The sequence below is a fragment of the Helianthus annuus genome, chromosome 14 (genome assembly GCF_002127325.2).
Source record: "Helianthus annuus cultivar XRQ/B chromosome 14, HanXRQr2.0-SUNRISE, whole genome shotgun sequence".
Classification (NCBI taxonomy): domain Eukaryota; kingdom Viridiplantae; phylum Streptophyta; class Magnoliopsida; order Asterales; family Asteraceae; genus Helianthus; species Helianthus annuus.
This window is the reverse complement of record NC_035446.2, coordinates 169,750,693-169,775,741: the sequence shown is the minus strand read 5'-3', so window position 1 is coordinate 169,775,741 and position 25,049 is coordinate 169,750,693. Positions and strand designations below refer to the sequence as shown.

The 25,049-nt window shown below is 37.1% G+C and overlaps 4 protein-coding genes across 6 annotated transcripts; 1 reads left to right on the top strand and 3 right to left on the bottom strand.

Moving 5' to 3' along the window:
• Window positions 1-2,339: 2,339 nt before the first annotated feature.
• Window positions 2,340-3,376, bottom strand: LOC118486789. Its single transcript, XM_035983558.1, has 2 exons — window positions 3,322-3,376; window positions 2,340-3,217 (listed from the first exon to the last, which is right to left on the bottom strand). Exons 1-2 carry the CDS (start codon window positions 3,365-3,367, stop codon window positions 2,349-2,351), a joined length of 915 nt encoding a protein of 304 aa, XP_035839451.1. The 5' UTR covers window positions 3,368-3,376; the 3' UTR covers window positions 2,340-2,348.
• Window positions 3,377-7,479: 4,103 nt separating this feature from the next.
• LOC110905027 (60S ribosomal protein L15) lies at window positions 7,480-10,082 on the bottom strand. The gene is made up of 4 exons (XM_022150909.2): window positions 9,936-10,082; window positions 9,671-9,837; window positions 7,973-8,170; window positions 7,480-7,890 (listed from the first exon to the last, which is right to left on the bottom strand). Exons 1-4 carry the CDS (start codon window positions 9,937-9,939, stop codon window positions 7,645-7,647), a joined length of 615 nt encoding a protein of 204 aa, XP_022006601.1. The 5' UTR covers window positions 9,940-10,082; the 3' UTR covers window positions 7,480-7,644.
• A 2,875-nt stretch (window positions 10,083-12,957) lies between these two features.
• Window positions 12,958-15,505, top strand: LOC110905026. 2 transcript variants are annotated; one of them, XM_022150907.2, is made up of 4 exons: window positions 12,958-13,337; window positions 14,238-14,382; window positions 14,893-14,986; window positions 15,079-15,505. In XM_022150907.2, the coding sequence occupies exons 1-4, from the start codon at window positions 13,039-13,041 to the stop codon at window positions 15,363-15,365; spliced, it is 825 nt and encodes a 274-aa protein (XP_022006599.1). In that variant the 5' UTR covers window positions 12,958-13,038; the 3' UTR covers window positions 15,366-15,505. The 2 variants fall into 2 exon arrangements, with proteins under 2 accessions (XP_022006599.1, XP_022006600.1); XM_022150908.2 differs by having other exon boundaries at window positions 12,960-13,337; window positions 14,238-14,305; window positions 14,879-14,986.
• A 2,639-nt stretch (window positions 15,506-18,144) lies between these two features.
• Window positions 18,145-22,252, bottom strand: LOC110905025 (splicing factor-like protein 1). Of its 2 annotated transcripts, none has more exons than XM_022150906.2 (2): window positions 19,973-22,252; window positions 18,145-18,499 (listed from the first exon to the last, which is right to left on the bottom strand). In XM_022150906.2, the coding sequence occupies exon 1, from the start codon at window positions 22,122-22,124 to the stop codon at window positions 20,004-20,006; it is 2,121 nt and encodes a 706-aa protein (XP_022006598.1). In that variant the 5' UTR covers window positions 22,125-22,252; the 3' UTR covers window positions 18,145-18,499; window positions 19,973-20,003. The 2 variants fall into 2 exon arrangements, with proteins under 2 accessions (XP_022006598.1, XP_022006597.1); XM_022150905.2 differs by having other exon boundaries at window positions 18,145-18,489; window positions 19,973-22,251.
• Between the last annotated feature and the right edge of the window lie 2,797 nt (window positions 22,253-25,049).

The window sequence follows — 25,049 nt, the reverse complement described above, 5'->3', positions numbered from 1 at the left end:
ACAAGTGATGAATGCATGAAATAAAGATAAAGCACATGTTACAACATTGTGAAGCTGACCCGCACGTTGCAGCGGGTAGATACTTGGTTATTAATCGAAACATTGATAAAAATAGATGTATCGCAACAATATATTCGGATTTTATAAAAGTATCATATTTTAAAAGTTACAAAGATATTAAAAAAAGTCAATATAGTCTTAATAATTCTAAGCATCATATTTTACTTATGCTAAATTTATACTTTTTTATTATATGTCTAATTTGTATATCATGCTAAATTTATACTTGTTTATTATATATTTAAAAACAGACAAACAAAACCATGTACAAACACTATTTAAAATTGTACAACATGAACCAACACAAAACTCACCTAAAGCACAAAATACAACATGGTAGTGCCTACGTGTATTACAAATTGATAATATATAATTACTTGCTAAACAGATGATAACTATGCATGCATGCAAGGGCGTAGGATAATGGGGGCGGAAGGGGGCGGCCGACCCCCTGAACTTTTCGCTCAGTAGTGGAGAATATGTAGTTTTCGTATAGAAATTTTTGGGTATATACGTTTTGGACCCCCATTATATGGAAATTTTTGGGTGTGTACGTTTTCAACCCTCGGTTCGGAAATCTCAAGCTTCGCCACTGCATGCATGAATGGTTAAGCAAATCAAGAACCTAAAAGAACGTAAAAAAGGGTGAATTTCAAAATAATGTATATATGTTTCACCCTCCCTTTTTAACTGGTCTATGATGTTAGTACTACAAACTTTAATGAAATTTTGTAGCAAAGCTTACTAGCCTCTTCTCTTTTGTCCCAATTCTGGCATACCAGATAATACTTGTTCCAAGATTCTGGGACCATTTATGTCCTCACATACGCCAATTCATATGATTTATTCGTAGTTTTCATTCATATCATATTACTATAGAAAAGCTACTTGGAATTATAACCAATGTGTTTTAATTTAAAGAATATTTCATTTATCATTAAATTTGTTTTTTTCTTCTTTATAACTTGCATTCCTTAATATTGTTTAATAAACTTGAAATCTTACTTATGCAATGTTGACCGGTCCTAATCGAAAAGTTGGTTATAAAGATTTTTTTGCAATATTCTTTAGTAGGCGAGAAGCAGACCGATTATAACTAGTTGCTCTTTCTGATTATGATAAGCAAGCATCTGAGCACAAGTTGATAATGACAATGATAATGATGTTGGACGAAATCATAAAAGAAAAAAAAATATACTCTTTTAAAGGAAATAGATACATTTCTAACTAGGAAAAAAACTAGTATATCAAGCCCATATTGGTTTATAATAGTAAAATACATACTTCTAAATTGTCATATGTTGTCAAAGCTTGAGAAATCAAAATAGAAGTATAGAGTTAAAACAAAATAACTAAATAAACATGTAAATTGTTGAAATTCATTATTCACTCGTCTTTCAACCAAAATAACTAGCATCTGAAACGACGCTCTTTTATTTTATGTACCGATAGATATAAAAAAGTATACATGTGGTTATATAATGATATCCATATTATTGATATTATCATCCATGTAGAGGATGGGCCATTGAAACATTGAAGAGTCTTGATCAGCATGTGAATAACAATTGTAATCTTTTGATGATGTGTGACTCATCCTACTTCAAATGTTAACATCAGTTAATATAATTCAAGAAAGAAAATGAAACTTTGCCTACCAAATAACATTAAAAAAAATACCAAAATATATTCATATAAAAGGGAAAATAAATCAAGAAATTAAATTGCTACAACAATTTTTCAAAATCATAAAGAAGAGTGGATTACTTTATATGTCATGTGGCAGGCAAAACAATCATAGAGGGCTATTTTGATTCAAGTCCATGAGTCTCTTTGCTTCTAGGGCCACCATCAAACTCGCAAAAAAAATATATATTATTATTACTATTACTATTAGAGTAATACTGTTATAATGTCACATGTCGGCAACACCCTGGTTTTCTAAGTATACTCGTTATTACATATATGGTGTTAATAAAGTTAATATTAAGACCATGTGTAGTGGTGATACACTATAATGCCCCCACCATGGGGCGTTTTGCGTCATGTGGCGTCCTAGTCAGCAAGGGGGCATTATAGAAAAAGTGGTGTAGTGGTATAATGCCCCATAATGCCCCATTCAATCATTTTACAATCATTTCCCAATTATTTTTTTTAATTTAAAACATAAAAAAACTTCATTAATTTAAAAATAAAATTACATTACATGAAAAAAAATAAAAATAAAACTGAAAAAAAAAACCAAAAAAAAAAAAACAGAAAAAAAAATAAATTCCTAGAAAAAAAAACTAGTTTTCGTCTTCGCTTTCTTCACCCTCGCCAACTTCGTCTTCCTCGTCCTCCGTTTCTTCCTCTCCCTCAGGTGGTACGTACCGAACCGACCATGTGTGGTGTACCAAATCAACCATTAACTGGGAATGGTACGGTTCGTAACGCAACTCTCGCGCGTTACTAACTCTTTCTTCCATTGACGCCTGCGGATGCTCCTGGTTAACGGCTTCTGGCACATAATTCTGGCATATCGCCTTTCCTTCGTCTTCCAAAATCATGTTGTGCATGATTATACAAGCGTACATAGCATCTCTCATTTTTTGCTTGCTCCATGCACGACAAGGATTTCTCAAGTATTGCCAGCGTTGTTTAAGAACCCCAAAGCATCTCTCAATGTCTTTTCGTGAAGACTCTTGAACCTTTTTAAAGTATGCTCTTTTGTCGTCAATAGGATCACTAAACGTCTTCACAAAAATCGAATACCTAGGATAAATTCCGTCGCTCAAATAATATCCATGGGGGTAGTAGTTTCCATTTGCGTAAAACGACGCTTTTGGAGCTTTGCCAGAAATCCACTCCTCTAACAACGGCGATTGTTCAAAAACATTGATATCATTGCATGACCCGACCACGCCAAAGTAAGCCGACCAAACCCAAAGGTCCTGTGAAGCAACCGCCTGAAGAATAATAGTGGGTCCTTTTTGGTCACCACGTGTGTGTTGGCCTCGCCATGCAGTCGGGCAGTTATCCCAACGCCAATGCATGCAATCTATGCTCCCGATCATACCAGGCAAACCATGCTCGGCATTATGTACCTCGTAGATCTTTTGAAGGTCCTCCCATGTAGGCGTTCTAAGATAACGCGCACCGTACACATCAATTATACCTTTATAAAAAAAATATAGACAAACATAAGATTCAAAAAAAAAAAAAAAATTCTAAGCATACGCGTCGTTTAAAAAAAATAAAAGTAAAGTATAAGAATTGTACCGCGACAAAAATGTTCCAAGCTATCTCGTGTTGTTTTCTCCGCCATTTTTAGATACTCGTCGTTGATGTCGGTAGTGTTACCATAAGCAAGGATTCGTAATGCCGACGTACACTTTTGGATACCGGTGAATCCAAGTGCCCCTCTCGCATCCGGTTTTTGTTTAAAATAATCGTAGTTGGCTTCCAAGTCGTTGACTATGCGTAGAAACAACCGTTTACTCATCCGGAAACGACGCCTAAAAACTTCGTTTGAAAATGTCGGCGCCTCGTCAAAATAGTCTTTCATCAAACGCTCGTGTGCCGCGCGTCGGTCTCGTTCAACATAGCTTCTTTTATTTTTTGGGGCTTCGGGCCGACGAGAATGGTTGACATATCGAACCGCTAGTTGACATGCACTCGTAACCGCCTCTTGCTCAAGCTCCTCATCGGTCGAACCATCGCCATCCGCAAAAAACTCGTTGTAGTAAAAATTTATCATGGATGAAGAACTAGGAGAATCCATCAAGTTTTTTTATAAAATGTGGGATTTTTTAGAGAGGTTTTGAGATTGTTTTTGTTGAAAATGGATGAGTTTTGATTGTTTATATATATATATATATATATATATATATATATATATATATATATATATATATATATAAAATAGATTTAAAAAAAATAGTCAAACTAGCCGTTGGAAATATTACCGTTTGATTGGTGGATTAATGGTTCGTTTGGCGTTTTAATTTAAACGCCAGCTTCATTTTTTTTGAATTAAAACGCCCCAAAACGCCCCCCGTAATGGGGATGAGGGCGTTATAGAGCGTTTTGGGGCAAAAAAATTTATGGAAAACGCCCCATTACGCTTGGTCTAATAAGGGTATGGTACTATGGTAATAAATTAATAAAAAATATATATAATGTATGTTTGTGAAAGATGGAACCTTGGAAAACGATGGTACGAGTTGTATAGTTCCAAAAATAAAGAATAGAAGAGGGAATGTGTGATGAGACTCTTTAACAGCATGATACTGTAAAAGCAAATGTGTGGGTCTGCTGTGACCACTCACAACTTCTCTCTGTTTTCACACACTAAATCACTTCATAGACTTTTATTATTACCACATAGTGGAAAACACCATCATTCATTTTTTTTTCAAAATTAAGTCACCTTAAATGTCAACTTATTATAATTCATAACTTACTTTAGTTGCAAATTCCTTCAAGCATATGATTTTAATGATTTTTGTTTTTAGTTATCTTTGGCATCTTTAATCCAGTTTAGTTACATGGTTAATCAGTCTATAAGAATATATTTGAAATGTATAAATTAAACAAAAAATAATGGATAAGTATAGACTATAGACCAATAATGGAATTGGAGAATTTAGAAGAAAGGATTGATAGTGGGTCCAATGTTATGTCATATTCCATGATGGCATGTTAAGAAAGAAAGAAAGTTGCTTTTGGTGTCATGGGTGAAAATATATACCATAGGTTAAAAAGCCCAATCCATTGAATTATTTATCTTCAAATAAATGTCTAATTGTCTATATCAAAGGGCTTATAGCCCAATTCTATCAAGATATATTTCTAAAGTGTAGTAAATCCTTTTCTTTATGCCATGTCATTTGTTTTTCTATAAAACATTATAACAAGTATGGATGACAATTTATAAAATTATTGACTATTATCATAAAATCAAGGCTCTTTTGTTTTATATACAAATAATCAATAATCTAATAATCTTTTTTTTATATCTCTTACATTTTATTCAATTTCAAAAAGTCATGGGTCTATAACATGTGAAGCAAAGGTATCATGATATTGTCTTGGAAGTAATTTTCTTCTCCCTTTTTGAAAGTTTATTTGTTTGTTGGATGATGATAAAACAAAGTCTACATTTTAATCATCATACCAAATTAAAAGGGAAAATCTCAATTGCATATAATTATCATGTGCATGAGTTGTTTTCACTTCAATAGCCAATGGACCCCCTTAGCCCTTGGTGAGTCCTACAAATCATCAACACTATTTTTGGTGCCCACTTCATTGGCCACTTTAATTATTGAATTAATGTTTTTTATAATATTTAAAGACCCTTTTATTAAAAAAAATAGCCCCGGTCATTATGCTTTGATTTATGCTAATTAGTTATAAAAATTAGGAGTGTGTTTCATTTTCTATGTTATAAACTTGAATCATGCTTTTCAAATGTTTAGTTTAATCATTACAAAATGACAAAAATCCAACACTCCTATTCCTACTAAGTTAGCAACTAAACTAGATTAAATCAAAAGTATATTGATCAATTTTCATGATTTAAATAACTTGTTATTTAGCATATAAAAAATATGCTCAATAAAATAACTTGTGCATGATGTGTTATATATTTCACTGTCTCCTCAATTGGAGAAAGAAAATTTGAGCATGTATTAGTAGAAATCATCATAAAATGTAGTAGTATCGAGCCGGGCGTCTCACTGGAAGCAGCCTCTCTAGTCCTATGGGGTAGAGGTAAAGTTGTTTACATCTTACCCTCCTCAGAGCTACGTTAGCTTTGCTATTGGTGGGATTTACTGAGTATGATGGTGATGATCATAAAATGTAGTAGTGATATGAGTCAATTGTGTAAGATGGCTAGTACTATTGAACATGCATGAAGTGCTCAATGGCAAAGCATAGCAGAGTAAGTGGGATTAGTGGTCCATTATATAATGGGTGGTGCCTGTGAAGATCTTCTTCATACCACTCCATTACATATTTTCAAATCAAATCAAGGTAGTAGTGCAATCACAATGATATAATAAGATACTATTTGATCTTGTCTTATAAGTTGCATTATATTCTGCCTTTTATGTGTCAAAAACCATGCATGTATTATTTGTAACATTCTCATCAAGTTTCTAATGAGACAAAATACTAAATTGTGGCAAACATTGTTGATTCCTTCCAAAGAGAGCTTAAGGTAACGTTCGTTAAAATTTTAAATGTTATGCTTGGGATTTTGAAAGTTTCCACGACGTTTTTGAAGATGCAACAATCGAAAATCTATCTTATTCTTTGGTCGCCTTAGATATATAAGGAACCATCATGTTGAAGTGAAAATCCTTCACAAGGAGTTCTGTGATAGGTGTTGGAAATTGGGCGTGACATGCGACCAGAATGATGAATTCTAATATGCAAAACTAGCAAACTATTAAAGTGAGGACGGATTCCTTCATGTGACCAAGCTCTGACGTGAGCATAACTATATGTCATATGTTAAAAGAGACTGAAGATTAATACTCATCTAGTCATCCTTGATCTTGAATGCAATGTGGCATTCCCGAATCGCAACAATACCAGTGAATCACATCATTAGCTTAGAGCTTGTGTCACGTGTAACGCATTAAGCTAATTCAAATAAACGTACGGTCACTTAAGTCGGTACCATTGGTCATTTAAGTGGATAAAATACCGTACCATGACTCTTTTGCCACGTCCTCCTGATTCGGTTACTTGGCATATGTTGATTGAGCTAATGTCACACTCGTTCCGTAACATTATGGGTCTTGGGCCATAACCTTAGAGATTATTCAGATGATCGAGAGCCGTCGCTCTAGAAGTGTGCAGGTAAAGCCAGAATCATGTGTGTGGGAATATGTTATATGTATGAGGATGTGTGGCCATTACCCTGGATTTCTCAAATAATTTGGAGTCGCAGAGCCGACCCAGGCCACGTGCCCGATGAGCAACAGCCCAAGGCCCATTCTCATGGAGGCCCAATTTTTTAAACATGATACATATTGCGTGTAAAGAGTATATGTAGGTTTAGTTTGAATTTAAGCTCCAGTGCTGAAAATTAATGGTTCGGTGCCGGTACGGACCGGTGTTTGAAGGTAAAAACCGGTATCGAAAACGCAAAATGCTGGATTTGATACCGAAAATCGAGTTCGTATCATTGGTCATCCCTAGCGCAAGTGGGATGCTATCCCTTCACTTCATTTAAATTCTTACACTCCATTAAATTCATATAATACATGTATGTTGGTAAAAATAATCATCTAATACATAAAAATAGTTAAAGCTTCTATGTTTATATGTTTTGCCTTTTTACAATTCTACAATTTTTTTACAAATATTTGTTTTAGAAAAGGTGGCAATTCAATGTTCAATTTTATCAAAGAACTTTTGATGATATATAAAGGTGTTACTGTAAAAAATACTTCAGATAATAATACAACAAACAAAACAAAGTTTCGAACAAAATTTAATAAAAAACTGCAAGTCTCCAGCCCAAGAAAAAACATCCCTACAAAAGGTGTAGTAACCACCATAACAAACTTGCAAATAATAAACCCTTCAACGATAACGGCGAAGAGAAAGAGTGTTGTTCCTTTTCCATGTAGCCCTTCTTGAAGGGCGCGCCTTGTGGTTCAAGTGTCCCTTTCCACGCAGACCTCTGTATTTCTTTCCAGCAGATGTTAGTCCGCGAAGCTCTCTGTGTTTATGCACCGGGTTACAGATCCAGTTGATCCGTGGGTCGTTACGGATAGCAGCATGTGCAGGGTCAACCAAGATTACCTCAAAGTACTTGTAAGTTGAGTCCTGGTCAAACAGAGATTAAAATATGAACTCTGTATAATGAAAGTTGAATATGCTGAAATTGAAGTTTAAATGACGGATGTACCTCGTTAAGCCAGTAAGAATTGAGGACCTTAAGACCACCTAACTTCCTTCCGGCTCGTTCCTCTGCAACTGACCGCTTGCTACGTTGGAACTTAAGCTGAGTCACACCCTGGTTTGTGGGTTTTCCGTAAACAATACCCTTGGGAACTGGCCTCTTTCTTCCACCACGCCTTACTCGTACACGATAAATCACATAGCCCTACAGGCATGATGCGGTTAGTACTAATATTAAACGCTAACATAAAAATACACAACAATTCAGTGATGTAAGTTATCTAAATGCACAGCTTTCTACCATCAGTTTACCGATTTTATGATGTATTTTTAAACGCTCGACAAGCGTTAATAATATTTGTAATGTGTATGTTCTTAAACAATTATAAGTAGAAAAATCATCATTGAATGTACTCAATTATCCATTACTAAAATGGAACACAAAATTGTCAAAAATTTAACAGTTTACATTAACTGAAACACTTTCACACTTCCAGCATCAGATTATTTAGATCTTGTCATTGGATACCAATAAAGTTGCACTGTCTCTTCATGATCTAATGTAGGGATGAGCAAATCCCGATCCCGACCCGATACTGTCCCAATCCCGAAAATACCGATCCCGAATTTCGCTAAAACTGGGTACTGATACCGAAATATGTCGGTACGGTATGGTATCAGTACGGTATGGTATCGGTACGGTAGCGGTATTTGAAGGTAAAATTCGATATTTTTCCGGTACCGATACCGAAAATGCCAAAAAGTGGATACCGTTTCCGGTACCGAAAGAATTCGGTACGGTATTTTCGGGATCGGTACGGGATCAGGATCGGTATTTGATACCAATAAAAGTCAAGCAATGCAAGCATAAAGGACACACAAGGATGCAATGGCAAGATCAACATAACAAGATTAAAATGTATAAACTGTGCCCCAACAGTCGTGACAAACTAACAACAAAGAACAGAATCTTGAGACAAATAAACAATAATCAAGCTCCGCCATCCAAGCAGTAGAAAATACAGATCAAAACACCAAATAGCTAGTAACACAGGGGATAAGCAGAAAAAGAAAAAGTGGATCATGATTTCTTATACAAAGCCAGTTTTAGAAGTAGAATAAGATGACTTTCGATAAGTGATTTCATAATCATGAATCATTATTCCCTGTAATGTTGTCTTGAACATTCTTCCATTCACTTTTAGGCCTATGTACATCCGTTTGATTCAAGTCTAAAGAAGAAAGAAGGTATGTATCTATGTAGGGATGAGCATTTGGTACCCCAGTTTTCAGTACCGGTATTTACGAGTAAAAAACCGGTAAATAACCGCCTAACCAGTACCGGTACTGAACCGGTATATTCGGTACCGGTACCAATTTTCCCCGTATTTCGGTACTGAACGAGTACCGTGGTCATCCCTATATCTATGTGTGTAAAACTGAGTCTATAATAACATAATGATACAACCTCTATATATATAGTAAAAGAATCAACAGAAAAGTAACTATAAATGCTATAACTATATCCAACAATACAAACAATGTAACTGTCTAATAGAACACATGGATCATCATCCTTTCAGAACAACTGTTAAATATCTAACTACAGCTAAAGTTCATCATCACACATGTACAGCTGAGTTAAATACCTAAAACTACAAACTAAGAGAGCTAATAGCAAAAGTAAAGTTTTAAGAAGAGATACCTGTTTGGCTTTGTACCCCATTCGGCGAGCCTTGTCGGGTCGGGTAGGATGAGTGACCCGAACAATGGAAGGAAGCTGACGGTACTCCCAGCACCTGACCCGCTGCATGAACCTCATGACATCTGACTGCTTCTTTCTCCATAGCTCCGACACATACGTATACGCCCCTATTGTTAGTTACATCACATTCATACCATTTTAACAATCCATTTTTTTACAAAAATGAAGAACAGAAATTGTAAAGATCGAGATCCTAATTCCTTACCCATGGTTGCACCTCCTTCTGGCTTTGTGCTGCTGCTGCGAGTGTAATGATGAAGAAGCTAGGTCTGGATTAGGGTTTTAGAGAATGGTTGGAACGTATGGGCCGGGCCCTTGGGTTGAGCATAATCGGCCCATTCATCACAGGGCTTGGATTAAGTTAATTGTGGTCATGTGGAGTGTGGACTAACTACTATCATTAGGGAAGCAAAAGAAGTAAAGTTTGGTGTAAAAAGTTCGTTTGTGTTTGTTCGTTTATTATACAAATGAAAATGAACAAGAAATTTTGTTCGTTTAGTTAAATGAACAGACATGAACACAGGCCGGTTCGTTTATTTATGTTCGTGAATGTTTGATGACGTGTTCGTTTGTGTACGATAGTTCGTTAGTGTTTTATATTTTGTTTATATACTTTAAAACGCGGACAAATAAAAAATTTAGTAAGTGTGGGTATATTAAATATTTTGATCTTGAATGCTTGTTTGTGTTTATTTGTTTCCATTTGTGTTCATGAACACTAGTTTGTGCTCATTTGTGTTTATCAACGCTCGTTTGTTGCCTAAAGTTAACAGACGAACACTAAGAAGTACATTTCCTTAATAAACGAACACAAACATAAAATCTTGTTCGGTAGATGTTCATGAACAGCTCGTGAACACATATATTTCTTAACAAACGAACACGAACAAGGTTTTGTTCGTAATCATTCGATTCATTTACAGCCATAACTATCATATAATCACCATGTTGTAATTATATTTTTATTATTACACATTGTAATTTAAGTTTATAAATCCTCATATGAGTAATGCGCACATCTTTTATGAATATGATGTTGGCTCATGTTTCATGGAAAGTGATGATTTTTTATACGACATGGAACTAATTCATATTCTAACTAAGGTTTTTGGGTGAATACTTAACACATGTTCACTCTAACAAGCTTTAATAAGTGGACTGTGTCATGTTAACCAATGGCGAAGCTTGAAAATTTCCACTGGGGGTCGGAAGTTGCCGAACCTAAAAATTCTATATAAGTAAATTTTCTTTTTATAAAACCGGGGGGTCGAAAACGTATATACCTAAAAAATTCTATACGAAACGTATATACATAACACTACTGAGTGAAAAGTTCGGAGGGTCGGGCGCCCCTCCCGACCCTTTGAAAGCTACGCCCCTGATGTTAACAATTCGATTTGTTACCTCTATTATACAACCCTTTTACGCCATCGTTAGCTATTCACGTCTTAGCAAACTATTTAGTATTTAGAGATTTAAGTTACAGGAGACAAGTCTAAGTTACATGATTTTACTCTCATAAACCAATATGAGTGTATCCTTTTACAAAACCAACCCTCTCTCTTTCATGCAGTATTTCCTCCAAAAACACCCTAAAACCAACTACTAAAATGGTCTTATAATAATAATAAAAAAATATAATATAGTGATAAAAGCCTTTGAGATTGTTTAGGAGAGTTTGGGGTTGAGTTTTGAAGGAGATTTTTAGATTATTAAGTTTTGAAATTGCAAATAATCAGTTTTGAGTGTTTGGGTAAAACAATAAATTATTTGCGTTTAGATAGTTACAAAACGGAGTTTTCCAAAAGCAGCTCCCCCTACTGCAACAAAACGCAGTTATCCAAAAATTGATTATTTGCGTTTAGAAAAGGATTTCACTTGTTTATTTTTTTTAATTATATATTTGCCAAACACTCAAATAGTTGATTATCTGATTATTGTGATATCAAGCAACATAATCAAATCCACACACTATCTTTCAACATCACGTTTTGTTACAGTTAATTATCTAATTTTGATTATTCAAATTGCATAATCTATTTTCAAAACTCAACCCCAACACCCTCTAAATAGGATGAAAAGAAAATCAATTACAACAGATTTTTTCTCAAAATGGAATGCTTGCGGATTTTTCATTTCATATCCTTAGTTAACAAAACCAAGAGAAGTGGGTTGTAAAACCACACAAAGTGGGAGTGGGGTTTCCCCCAACGCCGGCACACCTCCCCGAATGGCGTGGAGGTGGTGATGCGGTATTTCTCAATGGCTTGGGAGTGGGTGGGTGACGTGGAGCTTGGTGATTGGTAGGTAGAGTTAGGTTTAACTTTTTTATTGCTTAGTTTTTCCTATTTTTTGAAAGTCTCCTTTCAAGCCCCTTTCACCACGTGTTTTTTTTAGAATGCCTCCTGATGTTGTGGCTAGTGGCGGATCTTGACCTAAAACTCAGCATGAGACGATGTTTTTTGGAGATAAAATCAGTCTGGGCCGAACCAATACACATTTAAAAAAATTCTCGAAAACCTGAAATTTAACACTATTGGGCGAAAAAACCGCACGGGCAGAGGCCCAGTCCGGCCTCCTTTAAGTTGCGCCACTGGTTGTAGCTGCCACGTGACGCTTCATGCCCCTCCACACCGAATAGTCTAAACAATGTTTTTAGAACCTGAGTGGTCAGGGGATCAAGATACTGCTACATGGTTCGGTTAAGTTTATTTAAACTTAATAGCTCATCACCGGTTGGACATGAATTTCATTGTATTTTTATTTTATATAATTTGTTTAGTAGTTCAGATTCCATATTTTATGTACCTATAATTTATATGGTTAATCCGACAAGACCAGTAAGTGACGGGTTTGGTTCATCTTAGCTACAAGGATTGTTTAGGTGCTTTTTTTTCCTTTCTTTTTTTTTATCTAAAGTATATTTAACAAAAAAAAAAAAAAAAAAAAAAGACCACTAATAAGTTTGAAAATGTGTTACTAATATAACGAGAAAACTTGTTAAGTTACATCAAAACAGAAGGTAGACGGGCAACAAGCTGCGCCGCCAACCCTTTCTGAATTGCAAACTCCAACCTCCCGAACACAAACCCCTGCCCCCTTGGGGTCGAAAATGTGTTCAAAATAGAAAATCATCATATGAATATACAAACTATATATTGCAATTAGTAAATAGAAAAGAAGGAATAAAAGAAGCCGACAACACTTGAGTTCTAGGAGTTAGTAATTCACTAGTTCGTACAACAAAAAACATATTCTCTTATCCACGTAAAATATCATCTCAACTGCCTTAAAAGATAAGCTATCCCATGAGGCGGTCATTCGGAGCAATGGGCGGCGGTGGTGGAGGGATGATGAAGACGGTTCACAGAGCCGTGAGGGCTGGTTCCGGCACCGGCGACCCATTTTCTCATTCCACCACCAACCACAACTCACCCACTTATAGACCTTCATCAACTGATAATAAAAATAATAATTCAAACACCCTTTCTTTCTCATCCAATCACCATCCCTACCCTTCATCTTACATCAACCAATATGATGATTTTGTTTTTTCTACTGTTCCATCCATGGATGAAGTTCACCATGCAATAGATTCGCTCCAACAGTAAGTATTTGATTTTTGTAATTTCATATACTTTGGGGGTGGGGTGGTCACTACTCACTAGTGATAGAATTCTATCACTCACAAGCAATCAATCAAGTTCCGCTATATCATCAACCATTTTTTCATCACTCACAATTTTTTTTTAGAGAAGAGGGGGCGGTGCGTGATACAATCACGAAAACCAAGTTCAACGCGTGGAACAATTGTTTTTCCCACCGCCACCATTACAATAACGCGTGATACAATAATGAAAACCCGATTTCGTTATTTTCTTCTCGGCGTGATGGTTTTTTTTGTGAGTGATGACCATTGCCACCAAAAAAAGTTGTGAGTGATGAAAAAATGGTTGATGACATGACGGAACTTGATTGGGTGCTTGTGAGTGATAGAATTCTATCACTAGTGACCACCCCCACCTCCCTTAGTGGCATTGCCTATCACTCACAACACCCAAAAAATAAACCCCACACCCCCTCACAACACCCATTTTCCACACGTGATAAAAATAACGGAAGGTGGAGATTTTGAGTTCATCACGCGTTGAACTAATCAGTGGCGGTGGTCATCACGGAAAAACCACGCGTTATGTTATATATGGCCATCACGGAAGAAAAACGCTCCGCCCCCTGTGGCCTTAGAAATATGTAGTTAGTAACGTAGATTTAGATAAAAACGATATTTTGATCATATAAGATATGACCGGTTGTTTTTTAGTTAATTTCTTTTAAACTAAGAAATAAAATATTCTTTTGAACGAAAAAAAAAAAACTTTAGCCTATTAATTTTGAAATAAATTATCCATATTTGGTAATTTTATGTGTAAGAAGTGTAATCTTAGATTATTTTCGACTCCTAAGTCCTAATTTCGACTACTAACTCAGTTTTGTTTGTAAATTTTAGGGTTCTTAATCCTCCAGCTATCTCTCACGAATCAGGGTGGGAATTCGATTGGATTGAACCTTCAACAAGTATGTTAAAAGCCTATGGTGGTTCTGAAAGTGTTTATGATGCGTTCCGTTTACTGCAAACTGAACCTTCTGTTAAGGTACCGTAGGGGTGTAAACGAGACGGGCCGAGCCCGAGCTCGACTGGTCATGTTTTTATGAAGCTCGAGCTCGAGCTCGGCTCGGTTCGAGCCTACTTATTTGAGCTCGAGCTCGGCTCGTGAGTTTAAACCAAAGCTCGAGCTCGGCTCGAGCTATTGTGAGAACAAAGCTAAAAGCTCGGCTCGAGTTCAACTCGCCAATGTTATCATCATCATTATTATATTATATAAAAAATAAATAAATTTTTGTTTGGGCTCGTTTAGGCCGCGAGCCTAAATGAGCTTTGTATTTCAGGCTTGAGCTCGGGCTCGATAACTAAACGAGCTCTAATTCAGGCTCGAGCTCGGGCTCGTTAAAGCTCGGCTCGTTCGAGCTTTTAACCGAGCCGATAACGAGTAGCTCTCGAGCTTCTAGGATTGTTTACACCCCGTACTCAACAGTTTAACATCCATACATTCTAATTTAAGTTGTGATCAAATGATCATGATATTGAAGTTTTAATTTTTCAGAAAATGGTGATGTCAATAGCATCTGATAAATCTGTTTGGGAAGCTGTTATGAACAATGAGGCGGTTCGTGAGCTTCGAGATTCATTCTATGAAGGTTTGTATGATATGAAATACTTATATTTACGAAGCCGAATGTTAGGAACAAAAATTGTTGATTGAAAATGGTTGTTTTTGTGATCTTTGCAGCCAACAAGAGTATTTTGGGTGATGAGGTTGAATCTTCTGACGACCGGGCTCCAGTTCCTGATGTTCTACAGTGGATTCTCATCAACACGAAGGCGAAACTGATGGAAATAGTTAAGAAAACCACAGAAATGGTGAACAGGATGTTGTTTCAGTCTCCAGGCAATGGAAAAGCCAAGGATGAAGATGGTGTAGAGACCGAACCATTCGGAAAAAAAGTAACAAGTTCGTTCTTTCTTTCGATTATGGTTCTTATGATTATAGTTGTGACCCGTTCTTGCAAGTATTAATAATCTACTTGCCCAGATTACATATCATGTATGTGATTGTTGTTTGTCAATTCTCAAGTGTTGTTTTCACTCAAATTGTAGCATAGATAGACATATCCACAGTTAATGAAGTTTAAAAACATACTATAATGTTCTATCGATCTTGAAACTGTTTCAATTGCTATTCCATGGTAGAGATGGGCATAATAACCGGTTCCAAACCCGAACCGGTAGAACCGACCCGTACCCGGTTCCAGTTCCAACCCGATGTATAGAGGAACCGGTTCCGGTTTTAAAATACTCGCCGGTTCTTACCCGGTTCCACATTTATTGAAAATAAACGGGTAGTACCCGGTTCCTACCCGTAACCAGTTCTTACAGTACCCGGTTCCACTTAATGTGATTTATTTTTTTAGAACACCTTACTAAAACACACCATAGATTTATCAGAAACGATTATATCATAAATAAACAAACATAAAACACCAAACATAACACACCGACCTTAGCTAAACAAACCGGTTTACACACTAAACATTTGAAAAACTGGTCCCGGATCCTTCGCCCTTTTCATTCTTCGCCTTGGTCACGGGGCAATGGCGGTCGATATGTTTCTTTAGCGTTGAGTTGGCGGCCGTTTTCATAAACTTTCCGCATCGTTTGCACCTAGCCATCTCGTGGCTATCGGACATCAAACACAAATCAAAATTCTTCCAAATTGTCGGGTTTCTTTTGGTTTCTAAAACCATAACCACTGCGTCATTGCATGCCATAATTTCTTTGCAAATATGAAACTGAATGTTAAATCTGAAAAGGGAATGGAGGAGATGATGGAGCAAACAGAAACCGATTTCCAAATTTTATAATCGGTTCTCAACGGTATTATATCCAAATAGTTGTTGCAGCTTTTTGGCGAAATTTCTAATGATCATGTTGTCTGTGGGACTTGAATCCAAGACCTCCCCCTCCCAAACACTGGTGTTTAAGAACTTGAATCCAAGACCTCCCCTCCCAAACCCCATTGGTTATGTTCTTGGAACCTACAATTCAGTTTAGGCGGTTATGTTCTGTACACAATACTCAATTAGGACTATATTCAGATTCAACAAAGAGGTGTTTCTGTACACCTTGATCGAACTGTTATCTTTTTTTATTCGACTTAAATTTTATTACCTATTGCTAAACCTAATTTACAACAGCTGTTGGTAGAATTATGATTGATTTTGCGAGAATTGGGCTTGATTTTTTGCATTTGTTTCAGCCAACTTTCAGGTTAAACTGTGTTTTTTTTTTCCGCATTGCGACGGGTTGAATTCATCAAAGCAGCTTGTAAAAGTAAGATTGTAAATAAGATCTTTGGGAAAGAACAATTAAGGGGGTGTTTGGTGTTGCGTTTTCAAAATAGATTTTGCGTTTTCAAAACTGTGTTTTGAAAAAATATGTAGGTACATGCTTCTCCACCAAAACTGCGTTTTGGAGGCAGATAATCATTTTTTCATCCAAACACTTTTTTAGATTATTTATGTTTTACAAACGCAATAATCAAATAATCACTTCAAAACGTAATCCCAAACACATTGTGAAAATTGTAAAGATTTGAGCTGGTATTTATAGAATTATAGGAGATGATTCATAGTCCATTTAAAAAAAATATTTTTTATAAATAGCCAAACGACTACATTTAACTGTTACAAAACAGTTGGGAGCGGCGCTTTGTCTTCGGAATGGCAACCAAGGGGGGCATGCTGGTGTTTCCAAGGGAAGTTTTGATTGGGAAGTTTTGGCGGTTACCAAGGGGGGCATGCTGGTGTTTCCGTTGCCACATCACTCTGCTTTGCGCCCAGCGTCATCTTTGTTCCATGTCTGCTCTAATACCCAATGCTCATTAAAACTATAAACCACATAGTCACATACACACACAACTAAGCTGCAGAGACCAACAATCATACATGAACAGAATCCTCCTCATCACTTGGAGAAAGAAACATAGTATAGCACGCGTATACAAATAAATTGAAGTTATATACACAAGTACATAATGCAATTAGCAAATACATAATAACTAAGAGAACTATATCGGTCGAGCAAAACGCTTAGTTTTTTTTTTTTTTTTTTTTACAACGGGAGAGGGTCTGGAAGGACAGGTGATGAGTTAAAACAGGTTCAATTTAAAAGGTCAATTTCATCTGTTATATCTTTTGTGAATAATCAAAGTTTCAACAGCTTGAAAGTGAATCAGTTTCCAACCCCTCAAATTTTAACTAGAAAATGAGCTAGAATTAAATAAACGGAAAAATTACAAGTTTTGTCCTTTATCTTTATACTACTTTTCAGACGGTGTCCTTTTTAACGAATATTGACAGGCGGTGTCCTTTACTAGGTATTTTGTTGCAAGTTTACTCCTTTACACCCAACCCAGTTAAAAAACCCTGTTAATTGTTGACATGCGGTGTCCTTTACTAGGTATTTTGTTGCAAGTTTAGTCCTTTACCTAGGTATTTCGTTGCAAGTTTAGTCCTTTACACACAACAATTAACAGGGTTTTTTAACTGTGTTGGGTGTAAAGGACTAAACTTGCAACAAAATACCTAGTAAAGGACACCGCCTGTCAACATTCGTTAAAAAGTACACCGCCTGAAAAGTGGTATAAAGATAAAGAACAAAACTTGTAATTTTTCCTTAAATAAAGTGGTGTTTTGATGGGGAAACCTAAAGCCCTTTTTAATAAAATAATGTGACTGCCATAAGATGATCTTATGACTTAACAGTTTTAATATCAGATTCAAAAAAGTAACCAAAAGGCTTCAACAAAAAGTCAATAATATATAAGCTAATAGATGAAAGTCAACTCTTCCTGTATGGTTGGAGTAAGTTCCTCTCCCTAATGAGAAAGCTCCCCCTGTAAGTGAAACTATTACATCAGCAAACAAAAGGTAATAACTAATAGAATAACAAAGTATGAGTAATTGGTCCATAGACGCCCACGAAGAACAATAACGAACGACATTTGACCGAATCATTTTGAAACCTCCTCTCTCTCTCTCTCTCTCTGCACATGTCACAACAGCATAACAAGTTAAAGTTGTAAGTTCAAACTTCCAACAGATAGAAGACCAGATGAACAATTTGCTCCATGAAATCATGCCTGCCAAAAGTTAGATACCATCACAAAGAAAAAAAACGGTTAAATTTAAACAAAAAAAGATACCATGGTAGCAAAATGCAGAATCTTTTTTATGGAAACATTGTTTTTAGAGTCAATTTCAAGAACGGTCCTTTATCTTTATACCTATTTTCAGGCGTTGTCCTTTATGTTCAAAATTGACGAGTTTTGTCCTTTATGTTTTCATATCATACACGTTTTGTCCTTTAGGCCTAACCCAGTTAGTTTTTTCAGTTAAATTTGGTCATGAGCTTTGCACATGAGGGCGTTTTTATCAATTCAAATGTTGCAGAAGCTTTGAGTTGTAAATCTGCCGTTGAACTTACCTTTGAATTGACAAAAATGCCCTCATGTGCAAAGCATATGACCAAATTTAACTGAAAAAACTAACTGGGTTAGCTCTAAAGGACAAAATGTGTATGATATGAAAACATAAAGGACAAAACTCGTCAATTTTGAACATAAAGGACAGCGCCTGAAAATGGGTATAAAGATAAAGGACAATCTTTGAAATTCATTCTTGTTTTTACTAATGATGTTGCTGACGTGGCCTTTTATATATTTTACTAAATAAGGTTAAAACGCTTACGCGACATTCTTTTCCCAAAGATGTTGCTGACGTGGCCTTTTTATATATCTTACAAAATATGTTTGCGTCCATGGAAGTTCATTTGATTTTGAAGTTATTATTCACAATAAAGCCACATCAGCGACCTTAATTATAACATCCAACGTCCACGTCAAGTCATCAACTATTTAACTGCTCGACCAGTTGCAAAATTACTAAATTTTAGGTTTTGAAACAAATCAGAGTGTACCAAAAATGCAGCATAAAACAATACATCCGTGGCGGTACATTGCTATTACATTTTAGAGTAAACTTCCGTTTTGCTCCCTGTGGTTTAGTCACTTTAACGGTTTTGCCCCAATCCTTTAAAAATAGCCATTTTACTCCCTGATCTATGAAGCCCTTCATGATTTTACTCCCCGCCTTAAACGTCATCCATTTTAAACGTTAAAGCCTGTCACGTGCAAAACACCTGATGGGCACTTATGTCTTTTCCCAACCCATATTAATGAATTACCTTTTAAAACCCTAACGTTTAAAATGGATGACGTTTAGGGGCGGGGAGTAAAATCATGAAGGGCTTCATAGATCAGGGAGTAAAACGGCTAATTTTAAAGGTTTGGGGCAAAACCATTAAAGTGACCAAACCACAGGGAGCAAAACAGAAGTTTACTCTACATTTTATTTCTCCAAAAAATGCAGCATAAAATATAGTTGAAAAATAACTTTTTTATGACATAACGTATCCAGGTATTATCAAATGCATGAAACTCAGAAAGTATGACTGCGTGTGCAAACTAATGCAAGTGATGTATCTAAATCAAACATAATATACAAGGTCAACAACTCGGAAATAATACGTTAATAACCATAAGGGTTTAGAAAATCAAGTCATACCTTTCATCTCAGAATAACAAGTTACAAACTATCATTTGGTCTCCGACAAGAACTTCTCATATTCTTGATCCGCACTAGATTTATTCGTCTCAGCTGTTACAGCAGATGGCGGAACATCTGGACGTGGGGCCCAGGGAACATTTCCAATAATCTGTGAATGGTCAATAGTTGACTGAGGCATACTGGTATAACCAGCGGTAGTAGGTGCACCGTAATACGGCGCATAGGCATATGTAGGCGTTGAATATGCAGGTTGAACACTTTGCTGCATCTCACCAGAAGGGACAGTTAGGGAAGTCGCTGCAGAAGATACTGTAGGCGCAGGTACAGGATATTGTATCCCATATTGCGGTAACGGTTGACTCATGACCTGAGGATACACGGTGGAACCTGGAGGCGGAGGGGGAGGTGGGTAAGACGCATAAGTCGGAGGTGGAGGTGGAGGTGGACCCCACGGAACCGGATTACCAGTATATGGTGCAGGCGGTGCACCGGGAAGACCCGGTGCAGGATGTGTTGGGTACGACCCCGGAACCGGTGCAGGAGGACCAGGAGGAAGCACCGGTGGAGGGCGCTTCCCGGCAATTCGTACAGCGATTGATCTTCCCTCCAAAAGATGACCGTTCATGCTAGCGATAGCGGTATTAGCTTGGTTAACATCTGAATATTTCACAAAACCATAGCCTTTACTCAGCCCTGTGATGTGGTCTTTAATCACTTTAGCCATTACAATCTCACCAAAAGGCGCAAACAGTCGGATCAAGGTATCGTCATCCAAAGTAGGCGGTAAGTAACCGATATACAAGTTTGTTTCATCGAATTCCTTTGACGGTTTCAACACATTTGACCCTAATCCACCATGTGCTGTACTTGCAGCTGCTCCAGCAGTAGAATCGGTTCCAGAACTACTGCCTGGACCAAGAGCCAGAGTCGAAGAGCTCGACTTGATCAAAGATTCTGGAACCGTCCCACCTAACTCCGCCAGAAAGTTCTGATACTCATCATCCATTTTCTTACCAGCGGTCCCTTTAACCGGACAATCTATAGTCGGATGTCCACCGTCACCACATATTTTACACAACACATCACTTTTAAAAGTCGAATTCCGCGAAGGACAAGCAAACTGCCGGTGTCCAGGCTCACCACACAATCTACAAAACTCTTCATCTCTAATTGTCCCATTAAGCGCAGCAAGTTCTCTCAACTGCTGCCTCTTATGCTCATTAAGCACCTCATCAACCGGCTGCAAAAGCTTCTGCACCATACTCGCAGCCGCATCAACCGCTTCCTGCGTATCCGCCTCCACAAAAACATGCAAATCCTCATTCTCCGAAGGATCATACTTCAAATCCCTCTTCTGCTGCAACCTACCCTCCTTCACCGACCCTTTCCCTCGAATCACAATTTTCGCACCCGTCTCTCGTTCCATCCGCTTCTGCGTATTCCCCCTCGGCCCAATAATAAGCCCGATAAAATTATACCCGGGGTATTCCTTCATAGGTATGTAAAGCTTCTTATGAACCTTCGGTGGCCGATAATCCGCCGGAGGTTTAAACGACGGATTCTCCTTCAAAATCTGTGATATAATCTCCTGTCTCTCTTTATTCAACCGTTCTCTAGCGCGATACTCTCGCGTATTAATTCTAATCCCCATGTTATCATAAACCGGTTCGGGTGAAGGTGATCTAGCACCTTCAGGTCTATCATCTAAAGGCAAACCAGATTGAAACTTTCTACTTATTTCAAGCAGCCTGTTATTAAGTGCTTGAATTTTAGGATCAAGCACAATACCTGCAGTCAAATCCTTCATGAAATCTGGTAACTGTAACATAGGGTTTGGTGCATCATCCGCCCATCGAGATTTCCGCTTGCGTGCGCCGGCGGCGGTTGTTCCGCTGCCGTCGCTGACTGTTCCGGCGTCTTCGGTCGGCGGCGGGTCCCAGCGGCTTTTTCTCCGTCTTCGGGTGGCTGTTTCGTCTTCAGCGCCTGAATGTTGTTTGTCTGTGTGGCCGTTTGTAGGATGTGGAAGTGAATTTTGAATTGGTGGAGCAGAAGGTAGGGTTTGTTGGGGATTGGTGGTTGAATTTTGGAGATCGGTAGGGGAAACTAGGGTTTGAGATTGTGGAGACGAATGGTTATGGTTGGGGTCCATGGGATTGAGAGGGTGGTGGTGGGTTGAGAATCTACGGCGGCGGCGGAGATGGTGATGTGATGTGGGTTACGAAAGAAGGAATGAAGAAAGAGAAGGGAAGAGAAAGAAGGAGAAAGGGGTAAAAGTAGGTGATTATGGCATTGGTTTAAGGGGGTGTTTGGCTAAATTTAACTCAAAAATATTTTTTTTTGTTTTTTTTAAATGTGTGAATTATTCGTGAATGTCGGGAGGTTTACTATATGTTGTTTTAATTGGGTCCATGCTAGAGAGTCCCCTCGCATAATAGATCCTCAATTTAAACCTCTCAATGAGAAACGTCTATTACCCAGACTCGAACTTGAGACCTGGAGGGGAAAACTCATACGAGCCCACCATAGGTGGAACTTAAATATTCGTAGTCACCGCTAGAGTACTAGTGATGGTTAAAAAAATGTTTGGTTTTTTTGAAAATGAGTTTTTAAAAAATGTTTAGATTAGCTTATGTGGTGGAAAAAAAACAATAAGTCAATAAGTTGGTTTTTTGAGTGTTAGGCTTAGCTTATTCATATAAACTGACTAAAGAGGACAATGTTATAAGGAGCTTCAAAAAGCCACAATGTTCTAACTTAAGGCGTTTTGGTAATTTTTAATGAAAAGTTATAAGGAGTTTCAAAAAGCCTCAATGTTCTAAATTTTCAAAACTGATTTTTCATCTCTATACAAGAAGTCATTTTAAAAAGTCCTTTTGAGTTTGCCAAACACTTTTTCTCCTTATTAACTTTTTATAAAAGTCAATAAGTCATAAGAAGAGGTGTGGAAAAGTTTAGCCAAACACCCCCTAAAACTAGGAAAGATATGTACTTTTTGTTAGGGCTTGATTTGGGTTTGTATGCCCAATTTCAAAGGAATGTTATCGGATACATAATTAAGAAACACGTCACCAAGGATTTGCTTAACTCGCGATTGTTTCAATCTGAAAAATCACTGTTCGTAAAAGCTAAATTACAATTAAGTATTTGTATAACTCAATTACTTCTTAAGCATTTTAATAATCTACTCACTAGACAATTCCAAACTAATTCAAACACTTAATTGATTTGTTAATTTAGTATTTCATGTTAGCTAGCTCGTGTAGGAAACCTCCTTGATCATTGACTTGTGCTCTAATGTCACACCCCGATTTCCACGTGTCTCACCGGTGGGCCCGGTGGGGGATTACCGTGACGATGTTGGCAACAATATAGTCAAATCACACAATTATATAATGCACAGCGGAAGCTTAAGATAAATATATAAACTTCAACCTCTGGTTTTAATATCAAATGTATTACAGAAGTTGAATATATCCACAGCGGATCAAAAAGTAATAAATATTGTTCATTCAGATGCAGCATCAAGTTTGCGAGACTATGTACGATGCTTAGGACGCCTATACCAGCCCATTTCGTATAGTACATGCACTTAATCTTTTTGGGGAAAATACGTCAGTTTACACTGGTAAATACATTCAACTGACACATTTGAAAATGTTTATTAAAATTGATTTGAATGCATAAGGCACAAACTCTTTTATAACTTGGGAAAATTATTAAAATCTTGTGAACGTTTTACATGTTCTTTTATGCGTTCAGTAGCCCGGGTCGTGTCGGGTTAAAGATTTATAGACACACCACATTGCGTAAAACCGTAGTATAAAAACCAACGGCTACGTCTTTTAATTTAATGTCGACAATATATACCGGGTGTACGCCTACACCGGGATGTCGATGGTCGTGGCCATTTCGTAAAATGATGCCAAGGATATCCGGGACAACGGTCATTAAACCCCCCCCCCCCCAAAGGCTTTTAAGAAACAAAACTGTTTAAATGAGCCGATCATATTATTTAATTAACCACCTAAGCGATGGAAGAATATAATGCTCAATCAAGCGGTATTAATATACCGTAACCCAAGCCCATATAGGGGAAATAAGTTAAAGTATTTACCTTTGCAAGTATATTTCCTTAATTTGGATTAAATCACCGATAGCTTTTACTGGGGCTCCTAATCTGGAACGAAGGTTTTAATTAACCTCTTAGAATCCTAACGAGTCGTTATAATGGCCGTAGCCTAGACCGGTTGGTTCCGATATATATAGATATGGTTTAATCGCGCGAAAAGGCGAAAACCGAGAATGGAGTGTGATTCTGACCCAACAAGTTCAGAGACTTGTTTTATATGGGTTTATGGTTCACACTCTGGAATTTGGGGTTCAAATAATATAATTTGACCCGTATCGGCTAATTTATGAAAACTAGTTTCATAAGCCGAACCGTGCGCGCAATAGGCGAAACGGTCAACCGTGAGAGTCTTACGCTTATTTCCTAAGTCAATATGCCTTAAAGAGGTTGTGGTATCAGTAGGATACCTTCCGTGATGCCCGTAACGAGTTTAAGTTAATATTATGCCCCGTAGGGGCTTTTTGGTCATTTTAAAGACTTTAAAAGAGCTTTTCGAGTTCTATAGGAAATCTGAGTTTCCCGAACAGCTTATAAAGCTTAAAATACTTTATTTATTATTTGGAACCAGTAGCAACTGGAATCGGGTCAAAAGACCTTGTAGAACTCATGTTTTGGCCGAAAAGGGCATATTCGGTATTTACCGAACCGTAGCCATAACCGCAGGTTATGAGCGAGGTAAAAATTATTAAAAATCTTTAAAATTCCCAAAATATTATTTTAATACAGTGGGTAAAAGTTTTGGTGACGAAAACTTGGTTTAGATAGGTGTTATGCTAATCGCGCCGTTAATTACTAAAGTTTACTTTAAATGCGCCATTTAGCATAACTCTCATTCTAGACCTCGGATTGACGTGAAACTTTAAGGACATGCTTATAATTTAATAAGCAAGGTTCTGGTCCGTTCACGTGTCCGCAATACTCGTTTTATTTTCAAAATGGTGTTAC

Excerpts from the sequence above, each read along its gene's own strand:
- LOC110905026 (XM_022150907.2), top strand. The coding sequence starts at position 13,039 with ATGAGGCGGTCATTCGGAGCAATGGGCGGCGGTGGTGGAGGGATGATG. Across the intron at positions 14,383-14,892 it reads AAACTGAACCTTCTGTTAAG|AAAATGGTGATGTCAATAGC; the intron begins GTACCGTAGGGG and ends TTAATTTTTCAG. Across the intron at positions 14,987-15,078 it reads TCGAGATTCATTCTATGAAG|CCAACAAGAGTATTTTGGGT; the intron begins GTTTGTATGATA and ends TGATCTTTGCAG.
- LOC110905027 (XM_022150909.2), bottom strand. Across the intron at positions 8,171-9,670 it reads TGGGGTACAAAGCCAAACAG|GGCTATGTGATTTATCGTGT; the intron begins GTATCTCTTCTT and ends TCATGCCTGTAG. Across the intron at positions 7,891-7,972 it reads ATTCTTACTGGCTTAACGAG|GACTCAACTTACAAGTACTT; the intron begins GTACATCCGTCA and ends CTGTTTGACCAG.
- LOC118486789 (XM_035983558.1), bottom strand. The coding sequence starts at position 3,367 with ATGGCGGAGAAAACAACACGAGATAGCTTGGAACATTTTTGTCGCG. Across the intron at positions 3,218-3,321 it reads CTTGGAACATTTTTGTCGCG|GTATAATTGATGTGTACGGT; the intron begins GTACAATTCTTA and ends TTTTTTATAAAG.
- LOC110905025 (XM_022150906.2), bottom strand. The coding sequence starts at position 22,124 with ATGGACCCCAACCATAACCATTCGTCTCCACAATCTCAAACCCTAGTT.